General features: G+C 37.2%; 1 protein-coding gene across 1 annotated transcript; it reads right to left on the reverse strand.

The window, feature by feature from the left end:
• Positions 1-7,531: 7,531 nt before the first annotated feature.
• LOC127439175 (protein limb expression 1-like) lies at positions 7,532-16,867 on the reverse strand. The gene is made up of 6 exons (XM_051695307.1): positions 16,529-16,867; positions 14,013-14,176; positions 12,201-12,341; positions 10,943-11,038; positions 10,612-10,689; positions 7,532-8,786 (listed from the first exon to the last, which is right to left on the reverse strand). The coding sequence occupies exons 1-6, from the start codon at positions 16,569-16,571 to the stop codon at positions 8,409-8,411; spliced, it is 900 nt and encodes a 299-aa protein (XP_051551267.1). The 5' UTR covers positions 16,572-16,867; the 3' UTR covers positions 7,532-8,408.
• Between the last annotated feature and the right edge of the window lie 1,293 nt (positions 16,868-18,160).

Consider the following 18,160-nt stretch of genomic DNA (forward strand, 5'->3'; position numbering starts at 1 on the left):
ATCAACTGGCAGCCAGTGAAGAGAGACAAGGAGTGGTGTAACATGCGCTCTCTTTGGTTCGTTAAAGACCAGACATGCTGCTGCATTCTGGATCATTTGCAGAGGTCTAATTGCACATGCAGGGAGGCCTGCAATGAGAGCGTTACAGTAGTCCAGTCTAGTTATGACAAGTGACTGAACAAGAATTTGTGTGACATGTTCAGAGAGGAAGGGTCTTATCTTCCTGATATTGTAGTGTGTAAATCTACATGATCTTGCGGTCTTTGAGATGTGGTCTGAAATTAAGTTTGTTATCAATGGTTACCCCTAGATTTCTGACTGTTTTGGAAGGCGTTACTGTAGTTGTGCCCAGCTGCACGGTGATGTTGTGTTCAAAAGCAGGGTTTGCTGGAAAGACAAGGAGTTCGGTCTTGGCTGGGTTAAATTGAGGTGGTGTTCCTTCATCCAGGCCGAGATGTCTGCCAGGCAGGCAGAGATTTGAGCAATCACTGTGATGTCGTTGGGCTGGAAAGACAAGTAGAGTTGTGTGTTATCAGCGTAGCAATGGTAAGAGAAACCATGTGCCTGAATGATGGGTCCCAGTGATGTTGTGTGTATATAGAGAAGAGAAGTGGCCCAAGCACTGAACCTGAGGTACCCCAGTAAGTAGCTGATTTGTCTTGGACACCTCACTTCTCCAGGCTAACTTGAAGGACCTACCTGAGAGATAGGAATTAAACCAGTCAAGCACAGTTCCTGTGATGCCCAGTGATGAGCGGGTGGAGAGTAAGATCTGATGGTTGACTGTGTCGAAGGCTGCGGAAAGGTCCAGTAGAATCAGGACGGATCTCGGCGACTCAGTGACAGAAAAGCAGGGCAGTCTCGGTGGAGTGTCCACTTTTGAAGCCTGACTGATTGTCATCCAGCAGCTTGTTCTGTGAGAGATAGGCAGAGATTTGATTGAAAACTGCCCTTTCACGTGTTTTTGCCATGAATGGGATGAGAGAGACTGGTCTGTAATGTTCTATTTGTGTGGGGTTAAGTGTGGGTTTCTTCAGCAGCAGGGTTACTCGAGCCTGCTTAAATGTAGTGGGAAAAGTGCCTATAAGCAGAGATGTGTTAATTATGTGAGTGAGTGCAGGTAAGATGGACGGAGAGATGGCCTGGAGAAGGTGAGAAGGAATGGGGTCAACGGAACAGGTGGTGGGGTGGTTGGAGAGGAGGAGTTACAGACCTCAGTGTCAGTCAGAGGAGAGAAAATAGAGACAGAGGAGTTGCATACAGGAGATGGGTGTTTGACAGGGTGTGGTGCTGAGAATGTATTGCTGATGGTTGTAACCTTATTAGTAAAAAATGTGGCCAAGACATCTGCTGTCTGTGATGTGTCAGGTGGTGGAGGAGGAGGGCAGATAAGTGTGTTGAATGTTCTAAACAAGCTGCGAGTGTCTGTGGTGCTTTTGATCTTGTTCTGGTAGTAAGAAGTTTTTGCAGATTTAACGTTATCTGAAAAAGTTGCAAGCAGAGACTGATACTTACCTAGATCTGCTGGATCTTTAGATTTCCGCCCATCTCCTCTCAGCTGCCCTGAGGTCAGTCTGATGTTCACGAAGGATGTCAGAGAGCCAGGGTGGTGTAGTATGTGCTGGCCTTGAGGAGAGAGGACAGAAATTGTCTAGACAGGTTGTTAAAGTAGAGCTTAGTGTGTCTGTGGCAGTGTTTACATTAAGTGTGGAAAATAAATTTTGTGTGGGAAGAGAGGTAGAGACAGCAGAGGAAAGGCGAGAGGGTGAAAGAGAAAGAGAGTCTGTTTTAATGTAGATGGGAGAGTCATGTTGAATTGAACAAAGTAGTGATCAGAGACATGTAAAGGAGTAACAAGAACATTTGAGTTGGTACAGTTACGTGTAAAAATTAGGTCCAGCTGGTCCACAATACATGTAAGGAACAGAATTTAAAAAAAAAATAAAAAAAATTCCACAGTCACTTAATGAGATCAGGCACTGGCTTATTGTCAGAAAATTCAAATTTTTTACATTTAACTGTTTTTAGTACCATTAGACAAAATATAAAAATAAATTGTAAAAAAAATGAATTGTAATAAATTGCTTTAAAGATCATTATCCTCCTGAGACCCAGCAATTAATTTTTGTATATGACATTTGTCATTTAAGTTTTTCTTAGCCCATACATGCTACTGTGGTAAATCTTGGGGTATTATCAGAGGACTCCCTGGACTTTTCAGAAATACCAAATGTTTGAGAGTTTGGCCATGACAGCTTCCTCTCCTTGTTCTGTAAATATGGATTGAAATGTATCACAGTTCAGTTCAGCACATTAAATACAATATTAATAAAAAAATAAAAATTATATATATATATATATATATATATATATATATATATATATATATATATATATATATAGGTGCATCTCAATAAATTAGAATGTCGTGGAAAAGTTCATTTATTTCAGTAATTCAACTCAAATTGTGAAACTCGTGTATTAAATAAATTCAATGCACACAGACTGAAGTAGTTTAAGTCTTTGGTTCTTTTGTGATGATTTTGGCTCACATTTAACAAAAACCCACCAATTCACTATCTCAAAAAATTAGAATATGGTGACATGCCAATCAGCTAATCAACTCAAAACACCTGCAAAGGTTCCCTGAGCCTTCAAAATGGTCTCTCAGTTTGGTTCACTAGGCTACACAATCATGGGGAAGACTGCTGATCTGACAGTTGTCCAGAAGACAATCATTGACACCCTTCACAAGGAGGGTAAGCCACAAACATTCATTGCCAAAGAAGCTGGCTGTTCACAGAGTGCTGTATCCAAGCATGTTAACAGAAAGTTGAGTGGAAGGAAAAAGTGTGGAAGAAAAAGATGCACAACCAACCGAGAGAACCACAGCCTTATGAGAATTGTCAAGCAAAATCGATTCAAGAATTTGGGTGAACTTCACAAGGAATGGACTGAGGCTGGGGTCAAGGCATCAAGAGCCACCACACACAGACATGACAAGGAATTTGGCTACAGTTGTTGTATTCCTCTTGTTAAGCCACTCCTGAACCACAGACAACGTCAGAGGCATCTTACCTGGGCTAAGGAGAAGAAAAACTGGACTGTTGCCCAGTGGTCCAAAGTCCTCTTTTCAGATGAGAGCAAGTTTTGTATTTCATTTGGAAACCAAGGTCCTAGAGTCTGGAGGAAGGGTGGAGAAGTTCATAGCCCAAGTTGCTTGAAGTCCAGTGTTAAGTTTTCACAGTCTGTGATGATTTGGGGTGCAATGTCATCTGCTGGTGTTGGTCCATTGTGTTTTTTGAAAACCAAAGTCACTGCACCCATTTACCAAGACATTTTGGAGCACTTCATGCTTCTTTCTGCTGACCAGCTTTTTAAAGATGCTGATTTCATTTTCCAGCAGGATTTGGCACCTGCCCACACTGCCAAAAGCACCAAAAGTTGGTTAAATGACCATGGTGTTGGTGTGCTTGACTGGCCAGCAAACTCACCAGACCTGAACCCCATAGACAATCTATGGGGTATTGTCAAGAGGAAAATGAGAAACAAGAGACCAAAAAATGCAGATGAGCTGAAGGCCACTGTCAAAGAAACCTGGGCTTCCATACCACCTCAGCAGTGCCACAAACTGATCACCTCCATGCCACGCCAAATTGAGGCAGTAATTAAAGCAAAAGGAGCCCCTACCAAGTATTGAGCACATACACAGTAAATGAACATACTTTCCAGAAGGCCAACAATTCACTAAAAATGTTTTTTTATTGGTCTTATGATGTATTCTAATTTTCTGAGATAGTGAATTGGTGGGTTTTTGTTAAATGTGAGCCAAAATCATCACAATTAAAAGAACCAAAGACTTAAACTACTTCAGTCTGTGTGCACTGAATTTATTTAATACACGAGTTTCACAATTTGAGTTGAATTACTGAAATAAATGAACTTTTCCACGACATTCTAATTTATTGAGATGCACCTATATATATTACATTAAGCAGTTTTTATCATCTGTATTTTATGCAACAAACACTATACTTACTTTTAAAAAAGGGAAATTGTAAAACTTCTTTCCCTGGGTCTTAGGAAGTATGGTAAGATGACATCATAATAACTTGTCATGTAAAATAATGAGATCTTTATAATGGCTGAGCAGGCTGCATATATGAAAATACACAGAAATATTAGTTCAGACTTTAAATATGTCTTATAAAAGTATATGTCAGAATTTTCAAAACTATGCAATTGTTTTTTTTTTTTTTTTTTTTTTTTTATAGTGGCATGAATGTAATGTGATGGTGATTGAGAGATATACCTCAAAAGCCTGCTGTATCATATTTGGTACATGTAATTTCAACATGCTTTTTCAGTGAAATAATATATAAAATTAAAAATGCATAAGTTGCTTTTATTCAGCAAATACTTATTTTAAAATATCAGTAACAATATAATCATTACTGTCAATTTTAACTATTAAAATAAGCTGTTTTTTATCCCAACATAAGAGTCCTTTTTTGCGGAAGTCTGCAGCCATTTTAAATAGATTGATATAAACATTGAAACCACTTTTTTCACAAATAACCACTAGATGGTACCATAAACATTTGAAACTTACATACCATATGTTTGTACTTTGTTTTCAGCTTGAACAGAGAGTGAGACAGGAGCTGTCAAACATTGTGTATCATATTTTGTACATAAGGCATTATAGGGTTAAAGGAATAAAATACTCAAAAATTTAAATTCTGTCATTACTTACACTCATGTTGTTCCCAACCCATTTGCTTTTATTTTTACTATGGAACATAGAAGCAGAATTGTTTTAAGAATCTGCACCAAGTTCTTTTCCATACAATGGTTTCAAAGATCCAAAGACTCAAAAAAGATTAATAATAATAATAATAATAATAATAATAATAATAAAGGACCACAAACGTACCATAATTGTAAGCCATAAATAAATTCCTGTGAGAAACCAAGTCGTTCTTTTTTCTGAAAGTCGTTGTTCACTGAAAATCTTCCACTTCACCAAAGCTAAAAAAATCTCATTCATGCTTGTGCTCATTTGAAAAATTTAGACACCTTTAGTCACGTCAAACCAGGTTTGATGTCATTGATGCAAACACTATTGGTTCTCATGTGTCGCAGTGTACCATGGGAGACTGAATATGCAGGATAGAGAATGAGATTTCAGAGCTTCGCTAGAAGGTAAGATTTTCAGTGAATAACAACTTCAATTTCTGTCTTTTCCTCACACTATGCTATTTTACTACTTCAGAAGACTGATTTATTGCTTTAATTGTGTTTTTGTGTGCTTTTTGGTCCTTTTTGGTCACTGTGAACTGTCACTGTATGGAAAAGAGCTGCATGAAAATTCTTCAAAAATTCTCCTTTTGTGTTCCACAAAGCTTTGGAATGACATGGGGGTAAGTAAATAATGGCTGAATTGTTGTTGTTTTTTGTTTGTTTGTTTGTTTTTGGTGAACAATTCATTTAACAAAATGTTCTAACGTGAAATCAAACATATCAATAGGATTGCATTGTTGTAGTTTAATGGGGAGACTGGGATGAAAAAAGTACAGAGGAAAAAGACAAGGGAAGGGTGAGATGTCCTTCTCTGGCTGAAGAACAGGCGAATGGGAGAGATGTCAAAGCAAGCAAGGGCCACATGGCGTTCACGCTGAGCCCCAATTCACTCAGCATGCTGCTGCACAGACGCCCTGACAGGAGCTTTCATGCAAGGTTAACAAGATGCAAAATTATGAACGTAAACAACGGGTCAGTGTGTCTTTCTATGGGACTGAACCAGAGCTCTCTTGAGATTTCAGACACCACAGCACTGCAGGCTTTGCAGAAACAGCACTTACACCAACGTCAAATTTGAGAGGCTCACAGCGTCAGATGGAGATTGCAATTGCTGTGAGATTTGTGTGAAAATGGAAAGGTGTGCTTGCAGCTGAGAGAAGACAAAAAGCAGAGTGTCTCGAATGCCTTTAACTTGTCTTTGATTTTCAGTTAAACTGAAAATCAAAGACAACAATTTAAAGGCATTTGAGACACTGCTTTTTGTCTTGTCTCATGTGAAGGACACAACAAAGAGATAAGAAGGAAAGAAGGTTATGAATGACATTAATAATATTGAAGACTACAAAGTTGCTAATATTTTCAGCATGCAGTGTAAATGAGTTTTATTTCAATTTTCCACAATGTTCTCATAAAGTTAATAAAGGTGGACCAGAAAAACACAATCTGCCTTTAAAAAGGATTTTATTTGTGTGTTCTTCCATCCATCTGGTTATTAATTCAATATTGAAATAGGAAAAATGATTTCTGCCCTCTTTGGTCAGCTCCAAATAGCCATTGTATGAAATAGCTCTAATGCTCTCTATCACATTGTCATTTCCTATCAGCCCAAAGACTGAGACGGTGTAATTTACATCTCATTGCCCTGACTCCTGAGAAGAAAAAGAAAGGATGGAATGTCACGCTTTTCAGTTTGATAGGGAGCCATTTTTTCATAGTAAATTAAAGGCAGCTATACCAGTGGCTTCAGACCTTCAGGTCCACAACAATCACTGAATCTGGAAAATTGCTCTCCCTCCCAAGAATACAGTGTTTTCTCTAGAACAATACAGAAACACCATTATCCCACTCTTTTTCCGATCTGTATGTCGACTAGATATATCATATCTCAAAAAGTGAAGAAAAAAAAAGAAGAAAAAAGCTTAAAGCCCAGTTCAAGTAGACAGAGATTATAAAGGGGGAAATTAGCATTTTATGTAACATTATCTATTCCCACTAAGAGCACTTTATGAGGACACATACAGTAGCTACACATCAATGCTGGACTTCAAGATTTTTTGGTTTAGGTTCAATAGTCTCCTAGCAACCACTATGATGAAAAAAAAGTTGCAAAAACAAGATTTGTTATGGCCTAGTTTTGTGCATTTGCTCACAAAGCAAAAAAAAAAAAAAAAATTGTGGAAAATTTACACAAACGACCTTTGTTGAGATTAATAGTCGGTATCCATCTATACAAATTTACACAATATTTTACTAAAAAGACCCAACATTTATTTGCAATTACTTCTACAGAGCCCTGATTTTAATTAGTACATATTCTGTGTGCATTTGTTTGAAATAATAAATAAAATAAAAAAAGAGCTAATCACACAGTTACAGTCAAAGACAGGTAATGAATAAGGACAGTGCTGTTAGCACTTTGTCCTGCTCAGTTAGACAGTGACAGATGAATGAACTGACAGTTCATTTCAAAAGTAAATAAATACCGTCCTCTTGTGGCAAACTGGTAGAATAACAAAATAACTTCAAAGCAGGTTATTCACAATTGCTCTATTATGCATTAAAGCCTATGGTAAAACAGCTGCTGTTGCTGTTATATATAACTAACACCAGCATGTAGCTCAAGTAACCTCATTATTTAGTACAATAATAAAAAATAAAAAAAATCTATTGCCATGGTACATATCTGAATACATGGTATTACCACGGTAGGCTACAATGTTAGTATGTGTTGATGCTTTTTTTTTAGTGGTTCCTCCTTTTCTTGTAAAAAAAAAAAACAAAAAAAAAAAACAAACATCTCAACCAGACTAAGCTGGTTGGCTAGTCTTAGCAGGTCACCCAGCCTGGCACTCAGCTGGTGTTTCAGATGTCCTGCCTGACCAGCTAAAAAGTGCCCAAAACCCCTCTAAAAACAGCCAACTCACCTTTTTGTGACCAGTTAAGACCAGCCAACCAGCTTAGAATGATTTTGTATTTTTTTCATAAGGGTTTCTTTAAAAAAAAAAAAAAAAATTCTCCCCTTTTTCTCCCCAATTTGGAATGGCCAATTCCCAGTGTGTTCTAGGTCCTTGTGGTGGCGTAGTGACTTGCCTTAATCTGGGTTGTGGAGGACAAATCTCAGTTGCCTCCACCTCTGAGACCGTCAATCCATGCAGCTTGTTAAGTGCGTTACTGTGGAGACATAGCACGTGTGGAGGCTTCATGCTATTCTCCGCGGCATCCGTGCACAACTCACCATGCGCCCCACCGAGAGTGAACCACATTATGGCGACCACAAGGAGGTTACCCAATGTGACTACCCTCCCTTGGGAGACCTGGCTGGAGTCACTCGGCACGCCCTGGGTTCGAACTCGTGACTCCAGGGGTGGTAGTCAGCGTCTTTACTCACTGAGCTCCCCCCACTCCCCCCTTTTCAGAAGGGTTTCTAAAGCACTTCATTGTGGATACAAATGTGACCAAAACAACAAATCAACGATATCTCATAATTTCAAATTCTAAAACACATAGAAAAAGAAATAACATATGAAAGTCTTAAAAAAAACAGACTTTACTGTAAAGTATGTACAATTTGTCCATAGCACATAAGACGTCCTGTCTTACACAGCTCATTCTACAGATTCTCTATCACTCACACTGCCCTGAGAGTGAAAGTGGCAGTGTTTTGAAGAATCCTCCAGACAGTGGCCCTCCTGAGTGTAATACTCAAACTCAGTGTCTTCTCTCCAAGACACCTCCTCACTGTGGTATCCCTCCAGATCCTCGGCATTAGCGTGATAGAGAGCCAAGCTCAGGATTTCTTTCTTCTCCTTGTAGAAGCGGAGTTCCCTCCCGGACCGTTGGGCCTCTCCCAGCTCCTTCATGGCTAGCTGCAGCTCTTGGGAGAGCAGACCGGGGGATTGCCGCTCCTTCTGTAGCCAGTCCAAAGCCATGTGGCTGCGTGTGCGCTCATCCAGACGCTGTTGTGAATAGTAATCGATCACTTCCTGCAAAGAAAATAAAAAAGTAAACAATTAGGTAAAAACTAATTAATGAGCAACAAAAATTGCTGTTGATTAAAAATGTTAAAAGTGTTTCAGTCAATGGTGTCACATGAAGCTAATTTCTTGGTCTGGATGTATTAAAGGGGTCATGTCATGACATGAGGAATCAAATGTTCCTTGATTTTTGACATTTAAGAGGTCACTGTCTATTATATACAAAAAAATGTCTTACTCTTCACAGCAAAAAGAGCATTTGTTGAAACCAAGCTTCAAAATGACTCATTCTCTAATTGTGATGTCACACTATGGTAGACATTTGCATCTTACCACCTCCACAGCAACACATCAAATACTGCTTTGCCTTAGCACTTTCGTAGCCCCGCCCAGTAGTGGTGAGCAGTGAGATGGCAAGTATAGAGCAGGTCATTCAAGAACAGAAAGCCAATCATAACAGTGGCCGTATACTGTCAAGTTTTAAAGGATAAGCAGCAACAAAACAGAGTGTTTCTGACAGAAGGTCAGGTGGAAAATGATTATGTTTTACAAATATATGACTGTTTTTTTGTGCAAAAAAACTTTACTAACATTATAAGTGAATAAAAGGCGTCATGACCCTTTTAAGTTAAAAACAAAACATGCTCTTCACACAAAACAATGACTTGAATACACCTCTACTATGATAAACACATTTTCAATTTCTGAATGAGATATTTTTCTGGGTCAAAAATGACCCAGATAATAATAAATAATAATAATATATTATTATTATTATTATTATTATTATTATTATTATTATTATTATTATTATTATTATTTTGTCCACCAAATCAAGTTCAAATCAATTTCTTTTTTTTATTTAAAAAAAAAAAAAAAGACCAAGAAAGAAAAGAGAAGACCCCTAGACCCTCATGTTAAGTTTTTACAAAAATATCATATATTTTAAACTTTTTATAGAAAGGCACATGAAAACTTCTTGATATTCGTGACTCAAAAATTAATGAGATTTGTATATAAAAAAAAAAAAACTAAAAAATGTTTTTTTAAATCAAACAAAAAAAAGACATTTTATTTTTTACCTTGGAAAAATCTGTTTTGAAACTTTTTTGAAAGTAATAATCAGGTACACTCATGTGTCTTCAAGGAGCAAGGGAAGTATTTTAATAGATTTTTCATCTCGATGGTTACACAATTGACATTTTTTAAAATCAATGAATCCTTTTTTTTTTTTTGTAGAAAATGCAAAAACAAGAAAATAGATTTTGTTTGTTTTTTTACATTTATGAAACCAACATGGACACAAAAAATTACTACGAACCTTATACATGTGTTTTAAACTAGATTTTTAAAAGATTTCTCATTTTGATCATCACCTCATTTGTCAATGATCCGTATACAGTGGTTTTAACATAATTAGGCCCCTATATGTTATGTAAAAGTGATCTCTGTTACTATTGTTTACACTTTTAGTTTGGGATTTGAACAAACCCATAACTAAGTATTTAAATTTGGCATGTTACTCATCCCACACTATCTGTGCAACAAACATAAATTATACTTCAAATCATGTGGCTTGTTTAGGAAAGGTTTGTTCCTGGCAGACAAATAAAATAAAATAAAAACATCTTATACACTTACATTGAAGAAGAGACCAGAGTCACATTTATGAACCAGAATATCACAGAGACTTTGAGAGTCGGCTCATTTGACTTGGGCTAGTGAGCAACCTAGAACACTCTAGCAACCTCATAACAATGCCTTGACAACCCTCTAGCATCAAGGAGCTGGGTTTTGCGTTTTGGGCAAGCACCACATTTTTTTAAATTCTTACCTGACGGCTACATCTCATCTCCCGAAAAGCCTTAAGGGTCCCATTCCAGTGCAAAAGCTGAAAAACCGTCATTATTTCCTTGAGAAAAAGAGATAGAGAGAAGAATTTGTTTTGTCACACTCAAGTCATCCAACATTCACCATAACTAAATTTGTGTTGGTGTCTATAAATTAATGAATTCATACCATGGTTATTTTTTAAGCTTGCTGTTTTGGTCATATTTTAACACATTGTACTGTCTAAACAGATGTTGTATTGCTTTGACCATCATGGAAATGAATGCTGATTTTTCAACAGGGTTACATAAAATCTTGGCTGTGTTTTTCCTAACCTGGAATTCCAGCATGGTTCTCCCAGTGTTCAGCTCCAGCATGAGACAATAGGCTCCTATACTAGTACTGGGGTCAGAGGCATCTGCAATGTTGCCCTGTGAACAGTGGGACACAATGACTTACAGACATGTCATCACTTATTCTGGGCAGAGACAAATACAGGGGGAGGTCTGGGTTTCATTAGACACCCCTTTGCTTTGTTATCCAGTGAGAGAGGCTTGTCTTTACTGTTGGAGGAGAAAAAGGCCAAGACTGCAGAGGATAAATGACATGGGAGTGAAGGGAGACCACACATGCACACCCACATGTACGTATACACACACACACACACACACACACACACACACACACACACACCTACAGAATGTGAAAATCTTGGCAGCTATATTCAGTTTGGAGTGAGAGAGGGTGACATTACTTTCTATGCAGACTTTTTTGTTGGTACAAAGCCAATTTTTCATTGGATTTGCCTCTTGACTCTTTATGTATGGGTGATATATTGTAAAGCAAGGAGGATGGAGCTAGTGCATGGACATGGATGTATAACTACAGTGGGTGGCCTTCCGTGTTCCCACACAGCCTGTACAGTTTGACATTTCTTGCTATTTTTAATTAGGTATTGGCCAGACAAACAAGTCCTAAACAACATTTGTCTTCATAAAGGTGCACCCAGTAATTTGTTTTTGTTGCATTGAATTACATGTCTGGTAAAAAGATCAGCTTAACCAGCATGCAATTGCCATGCTGGTCTAGCCTGCTTATGCTGGTAAGTACTGCTTTGGTGCAGTTCTAGCTGGTAGCCATGCTTTTCACCAGTAAAACCAGCATGGTGTTTCTGATGAAGCTACATGGTTAAGCTAGTTTAAAAGCCTGGATGAGACACTAGCACACCAGCATCTCATGCTGGGAGACCAGAATCCAAAACATAACATAAGCTGGTGACCAGCAATTCTGGTCTTTTCAGCAGGGCAGTCATCTATATTGACAATTAGCAGCATTGATGCAGCAAGCATAAGCAAGAGTTTTCGTTTATTGATGCCATTGTAGAAATGCACTCAGCATTCAGCCATGATTAGTTTATTTCACAAGCAAAAGTGTTTGATAATGGGAGGAGGGGGTGCCGAGATAAAATAAATAGCATTCAGATAGTCATGTGATCTCAAAATGTCGGAAACCTTTTTTTAACAAGGACAAATATACTGTGCACCTTTAAATTGTTCAATGGTTTGTTTCTAATTAGTTAGTAATGTGACTCACACTGGTGGTGCCGACGGCCTCTTTAACGCTGCATGCTATGAATTCAGGAGTGATACGGCGACAGGGCAACTCATTAAACGTGGAGTTCATCAGAGCGATTCGAGCTGCATCACGTCTGGCCTCTGCTTTACTGTAGCAAAACTGTGTGTGAGACAGAGAGTGTATCAATTTCTCATAATCGTGAAATGTTGATGAAATATGATGATCTACACTGATTGAACAATCATTAGGAATTTTACTTGTTAACAAACTCTCAGATTGGCTTTAAGTTAAAGTCCTCAAAAGCATGTCTTAAACACAAAGCCACATAATGCACATAAACCACATCACAGGATTATGTTGTAAATTATGTCTGTGCACCCCAAACATGCTCAGAGAGCAATTTGAGGTTAAATTAGTAGCTGAAGTGCTGAAATTGGTTTCTTGATCTGTAATGTTGCGGAAAACCCTTTCTATGCAATGCCAGGATTACATTTACAAGCACTGCTGAAATGAAGATGAATATATAGACGTTTTGGCATGTCTTTGATCCTAAAAAAAATTTAAAAAAATACTGAAGAATTTCTCTCTATGGAGTTGAGCTTCACTGTGGATTGAGTAATCATTATAAATAGTGAGTGTATGCCTCGTGCCCAAATGCTGATCAAAGACTACAATCTATTTCAAACAGTGGTGTCACTTCAGTGGTAATTCCCTGGTGTGCTTCAGTCTCTCCAAAGGGCAACAGCTAGCCTTGAAACAGTCATCTCCAACAGAAACCATGGTAACTGATCCCATAGAGAGAAAAATATTCAGCTATATATCAGAGATTCTTAGAGACAAAATCTAAAAAAAAGTTTTAAATGGGCACTTTGCATATTTTTTTTATTTTTGTATTTTTTTTTATTGCACATACAACAAAAATGACATATTTTATAAACAATATCACAAAAAATACAGTAGAAAACAAAAAATAAATATGACCCAACAACAAATTACAAACACAAACACACTCACAATCTATATAATTCTTAGACCACTATTCATACAGCTTTTCTTTCTTCCAATATAATAATAAAAAATAAGTAAATAAAATAAAAAATAAATAAAATACACTTTAAGCTATAGCATAAAGGCACAACAGTTACATAAAAAAAATGCACTGAGGCTTACAACTATAATTCTATATACAAAAAAGTCATTTAAATACAATATAGTGCAATGAAAACCCTTAATCTTAATTAATCTATTAATTTTTTTTTAATTAAATAAAAAAATCCAGTTTTCCAGTTTTGTCAATTTTCAAAAACGTCTTCTCAGTTTGAACTTTTGTAATTATCTCTAACATGCAGCCTACCACTTCAGATACATTTTGAATGCAGGTAGACTTAAACCTTTACTCTCAATAATTTTGAAAATATATGCTTTCCATAAAAAACAATACTAGAACATTATGAACAAATAAACTCTTTTTTCAGGCTTCATTCCATATAATAGAACATTCCATTTAAACTGAAGGGAAAATCCACATACTGATTTGTGGTTGGCAGGAGTAATTTAGCAAATAAGAACCACCTGGTGGCCCTCCTCATTTTCACACAAGAGCCTCTTTTTATGGCAAGAATGAATAGTACTGTTGAGACACTCTTAATAAAGACACTGGACCTCAGTCCACTTACTCATTAATGGTTAAATAAAGCCTGGATTGTTTCAGAATGAAAGTATTAAGGTGAGACTTGCTGATTGATTTAAAAAAAATCACTTAATTATCAGGGCATCAGTATTAATATATCTTTTACAGTAATTTTGAATATTGAAATTCACTTCCCTTACCTTAAAATTTCCAAAGCAGCTTCCACCTGGTAAGGTGACATAGCATATGTACGGAGGGCTGGGTGAGGGAATGGACTCATAGAGTACCAGATTCTCTGTCTCCATCATCACGCCTTTCACTTGTTTCTGCTCCCAGAACTTGTGAAGCATCCCCACAACGTTCACTATAAGCAGAAAGACTCTAGAGAATTTGCAACAGGATCATATATGGGAAATTTGTGTGTTAGTTTAAAATTTTCCCACCAACATTTGGACCTAATAGGCTGAATTCCGAGCAAGCGTCTAATGGTGAAATTGGATGGGCATGGATGGCTGGTCGGTTGGTCGTGCTGTGAAGCCTCCAAATAGGATTTAGCTTATAGGACCCCCATATGCTCAGAACCGGCCCTGATTAATACTAAGGTGTTTCAGAAAATCGGACGTGCTGTGCCATTCACGTCACATTCAGAAGTAAATAAAAGAATGCGGTTTCGGTCTCAGTGCTATTAGGGTTACGGTTATAGGAGTATATTCATGTTATTACTACTCAAATGTTTCAGAAATTCAGACTTGGAAAAGTGCCTTTCACGTCACCATTCAAATGTTTTATTTGTATAGTGTTTGCTCATGTGTTGTGCTTGAGCAGTGCGTCCTGCAATATAGTTAAAGTCAAGACTGTACTTCCAACTTCAGCCACTTGAGAAAATCCACTAAGAAATTTGGAAGGCACTGACCGATTTTTGAAGATAAAAAATTTGCCCTCGTGTTGCCAATCATTCCTTTTTTGGTTCTTCAGAAATTTGATAGACAAAGGAACTCTTCTTGAGACTGTTGGGTTTCTAATGCTTAAAAAAGAAACGGGACCGCAGTTTACCCTCATCTCTCAACATTATTAGTATATTACACTGTTTGATTTGCCAGCTGCAATGATTAAGATTAACTGGCAGGTTGACCGAGAGTGATGTATTGTGAAAGCGTAACTTTCATCTTGAGAGTTTGATGGTGACACTCTGTGACCTGGATTTCATTTGATGAATGGGCACAATTTCAATAAACACAGCAGTTAAAAATCTCTTCTGTAACCACTTAGACTCTTAGACATGATCAACGACTGAACAAAAACAGACATTGTTAGTGTTGTTAGTGATCTCTGATGTGAAAGCTGAATACCATCAGATAGGCAGTGTTGGGGAGTAACGAAATACATGTAATGGAATTATGTATTTAAAATACAAAATATAAGTAACTATTCCACTACAGTTACAGTTTAAATCATTGGTAATTAGAATACAATTACATTCAAAAAGTATTTTGATTACTGAAGAGATTACTTTGCATTTTATTGTCATTTGTTTCATTTAATATTTAGTCCTTTCAGATGGAAAACATTTATACATATAAATGATGTGATCCAAAGTGCATTTGAACAGCGGTGAAACATTTTCTTATGATGTGTTACATTCATACGAGCAGACAGAGAAGTAAGTTTGAAGTAAGTTTGGAGCACAAGAAATAGAAATGAACCTTGTGTAAATTGTCTGCTTTATGACCAATGATAAATATACGGTGTGTATATATATATATATATATATATTAGTTCATTGTAAATTTACTTTCCTCAGTAAATAATTACACCCCCATTTTACAATAGCTGATACACATAGCACATAGCTGATGTCACTATTATTTACCTCAACCTCAATTTGATTTCCATTTACAACAACATCCACTGTAAAAGCAGTATGATAACATTCCAACATCAGCACATAGAATTGCTTTCCTAGCAAAACAAACAGGTGCTCGTGAGCTCCGTCCCCTCCACTGTGAGGTGGGCTAGTTTCAAGCATCAGGAAGCTGTGGTTTGATATCAGTGTTTCACACCCACAGTAATGGCACTGTTTGTGCAGTCTTGCTCTAATCAGCTCAGGCATGACATGTAAAACACACCCCCTCTGAAAGGGGTTAGCAATAACATTGAGAAGGTGAGCCAAAGATATATTTTTGTAAAAAGACCATATACAGTATATGGGAACACAGGCTTGTAGTTAAAGCATAAATATTTATATATATACTTTTTGTTTGTTTGAAAGAGTCAACTGCTGTGAGCACCACCCAGTCTATGGCTACGTGGTTGAACACAGATTGTGTGAGCATAAAATTTCACACTGTTTGCATTTGAGCTGCCTTACTTGAGCCATAGTGCAACAGAAACAAAAGTTGTGTCTGTGAATTAGTCTCAACAAATGCTAGACACATTGTTTATTTCAAAAGAATATAAATAATTTATAAATGTATATGTAATAGCTAAGATAATTTCCCACAACATAGTGTGTGTGTGTGTATATATATATATATATATACATACTTTATATAGTCCAGCATACTACAATATTACAATACATATTCCATAGCATACCACATATGCTGTCCTGCAAAGGCAAAATGCAATAATATATGGCCAAAATCAGGTCTCTTTGACAAGTTGATAGGCCAAAAGATACACACTTTATTAAATAATTTTGATCGGTCTTACTCACAGTCTTTGAAGGTTCTGTCATCATCTGAGACTGGTACAGACATTATCTCCAATTCCTTGAACCACAAGTCCTTAAACAATTCTCCTACTCTGTTTCCAGCTCTTACATGCTCTGGATAAGTGAAAATGTGACAAACATCAGTTAAGTTCCAGAAAGGGTGAACATGAGGAGGTCCCCTATTACCCTTCTCCACTCAAGCCTCTAAAGCAGTCCATGAAGCCCTGTTACGCCTGTCCCAGGTGTTCTCTTCAGTGGCTGGCCAACCTTTTGTCAAGGGTTGAACTAATTAGCTGTGAGATTGGGTGTTGCACTGCACTCCTTTATATTCAAATACCCACACCACATACACACTCTCACAACATGTTGCACGCACCCACTCAACTGAGTCGACTAAGCCCCAGCCCAGGAATGCAGCCCCCTTCTCAATTCATTCACAGCATGCCTCAGCCCTCCCTCACAACACAGTTTACATATGCACTGGCCAACTCCCTGAAGAAACTACCAAGATGGACAGCAGAAAACGTCTAACTGTTTTATTTACCATTCAAATGGCTTTTTAAAACTTTTAAAACAGAATTCTGAAATTTATGAATTACACCTGATACTCTGCCAGGACACCTGTATGAGCGAAAAATTACTTAGGACTAGTCGGTTAAACGTTATTGCAGAAGTGTCTAGATAAACCAAGTTAGCTCTGATAAAAGGCCCAGTATAATTTGTTTGCAGATGCACAGGTGTTATCTATCGAAAGAAAATTCATACATTTTTAAATGTGGCTTAAGTGTACAAACTTTACTTTTTGGGGCAACTGTATGTGACCAAATTGTGTATTTATCAGTAAAAATGACTTCATACTGTACCCAGACCCTGTGCTAGCTAGCTGCTCTCTATATGGAACTGTATTAATTGTCAAACTCAATGCTTATGTTTATTTATTTATTTATTTATTTATTTATTTATTGAGGCTGTGATACAGCTCAAGTAATGTTTCTGCTCAGATGGCACTATGCAGTCTTACTCTATGAGAAAACATTTCGGTTTAGCTGCTCTGAATGCTTGAATGGTTATTGTTCTGTGAACAAATCCAAGTGGTGGATGGCATTCCTGTGAATGGCTCACTCAGTCTGGTGAACTAAAAGCTCACATTATTCCCTCTTCTCCTCTTAGCAGCCATGAACCTACTTTCTCAATGTTTGAAGCTCAATTCAGTTTACACCATTGCCTAAACAAAATTTTTCACAAGCCTAATGCCCCTTTTTCAACTTTCTTGTGTCTTTCGTTCTTGGGAATAATGAGTCCATTCAGAGTCAAGCTCTATTATGAGACTGCCTTGGGAATAGAGAGAGGTTTTAGCATAAATGACAATCACAGTATCACAGATACTGCGAATGGGGGCTTCAACACTGAGAGAAACAGATTGGGAGCTGAAATGGACAAAAAAGACCAATAAATGTATCTGTATGCAAGAATTTTCCATGGTTTTATTGGCTTGATGATGATTTTTAAAAAAATAAATAATAATAAATAAATAAATAAATAATTAAATATATTAAACTGCATTTAAAATATTCTCTCTCACATCTGATGTTAAATATCTGTAAGGATTTCACCGGAATGAAAAGGCCACCTGGT

The sequence above is a fragment of the Myxocyprinus asiaticus genome, chromosome 4 (genome assembly GCF_019703515.2).
Source record: "Myxocyprinus asiaticus isolate MX2 ecotype Aquarium Trade chromosome 4, UBuf_Myxa_2, whole genome shotgun sequence".
NCBI lineage: Eukaryota > Metazoa > Chordata > Actinopteri > Cypriniformes > Catostomidae > Myxocyprinus > Myxocyprinus asiaticus.

Bases quoted from the DNA above. Each gene is read 5' to 3' on its own strand.
- LOC127439175 (XM_051695307.1), bottom strand. From the start codon at position 16,571: ATGTCTGTACCAGTCTCAGATGATGACAGAACCTTCAAAGACT. The intron at 14,177-16,528 runs GTGAGTAAGACC...TTCTGCTTATAG, and splicing joins TGACAGAACCTTCAAAGACT to TGAACGTTGTGGGGATGCTT. The intron at 8,787-10,611 runs GTAAGAATTTAA...TTTTCTTTGCAG, and splicing joins AGATGAGATGTAGCCGTCAG to GAAGTGATCGATTACTATTC.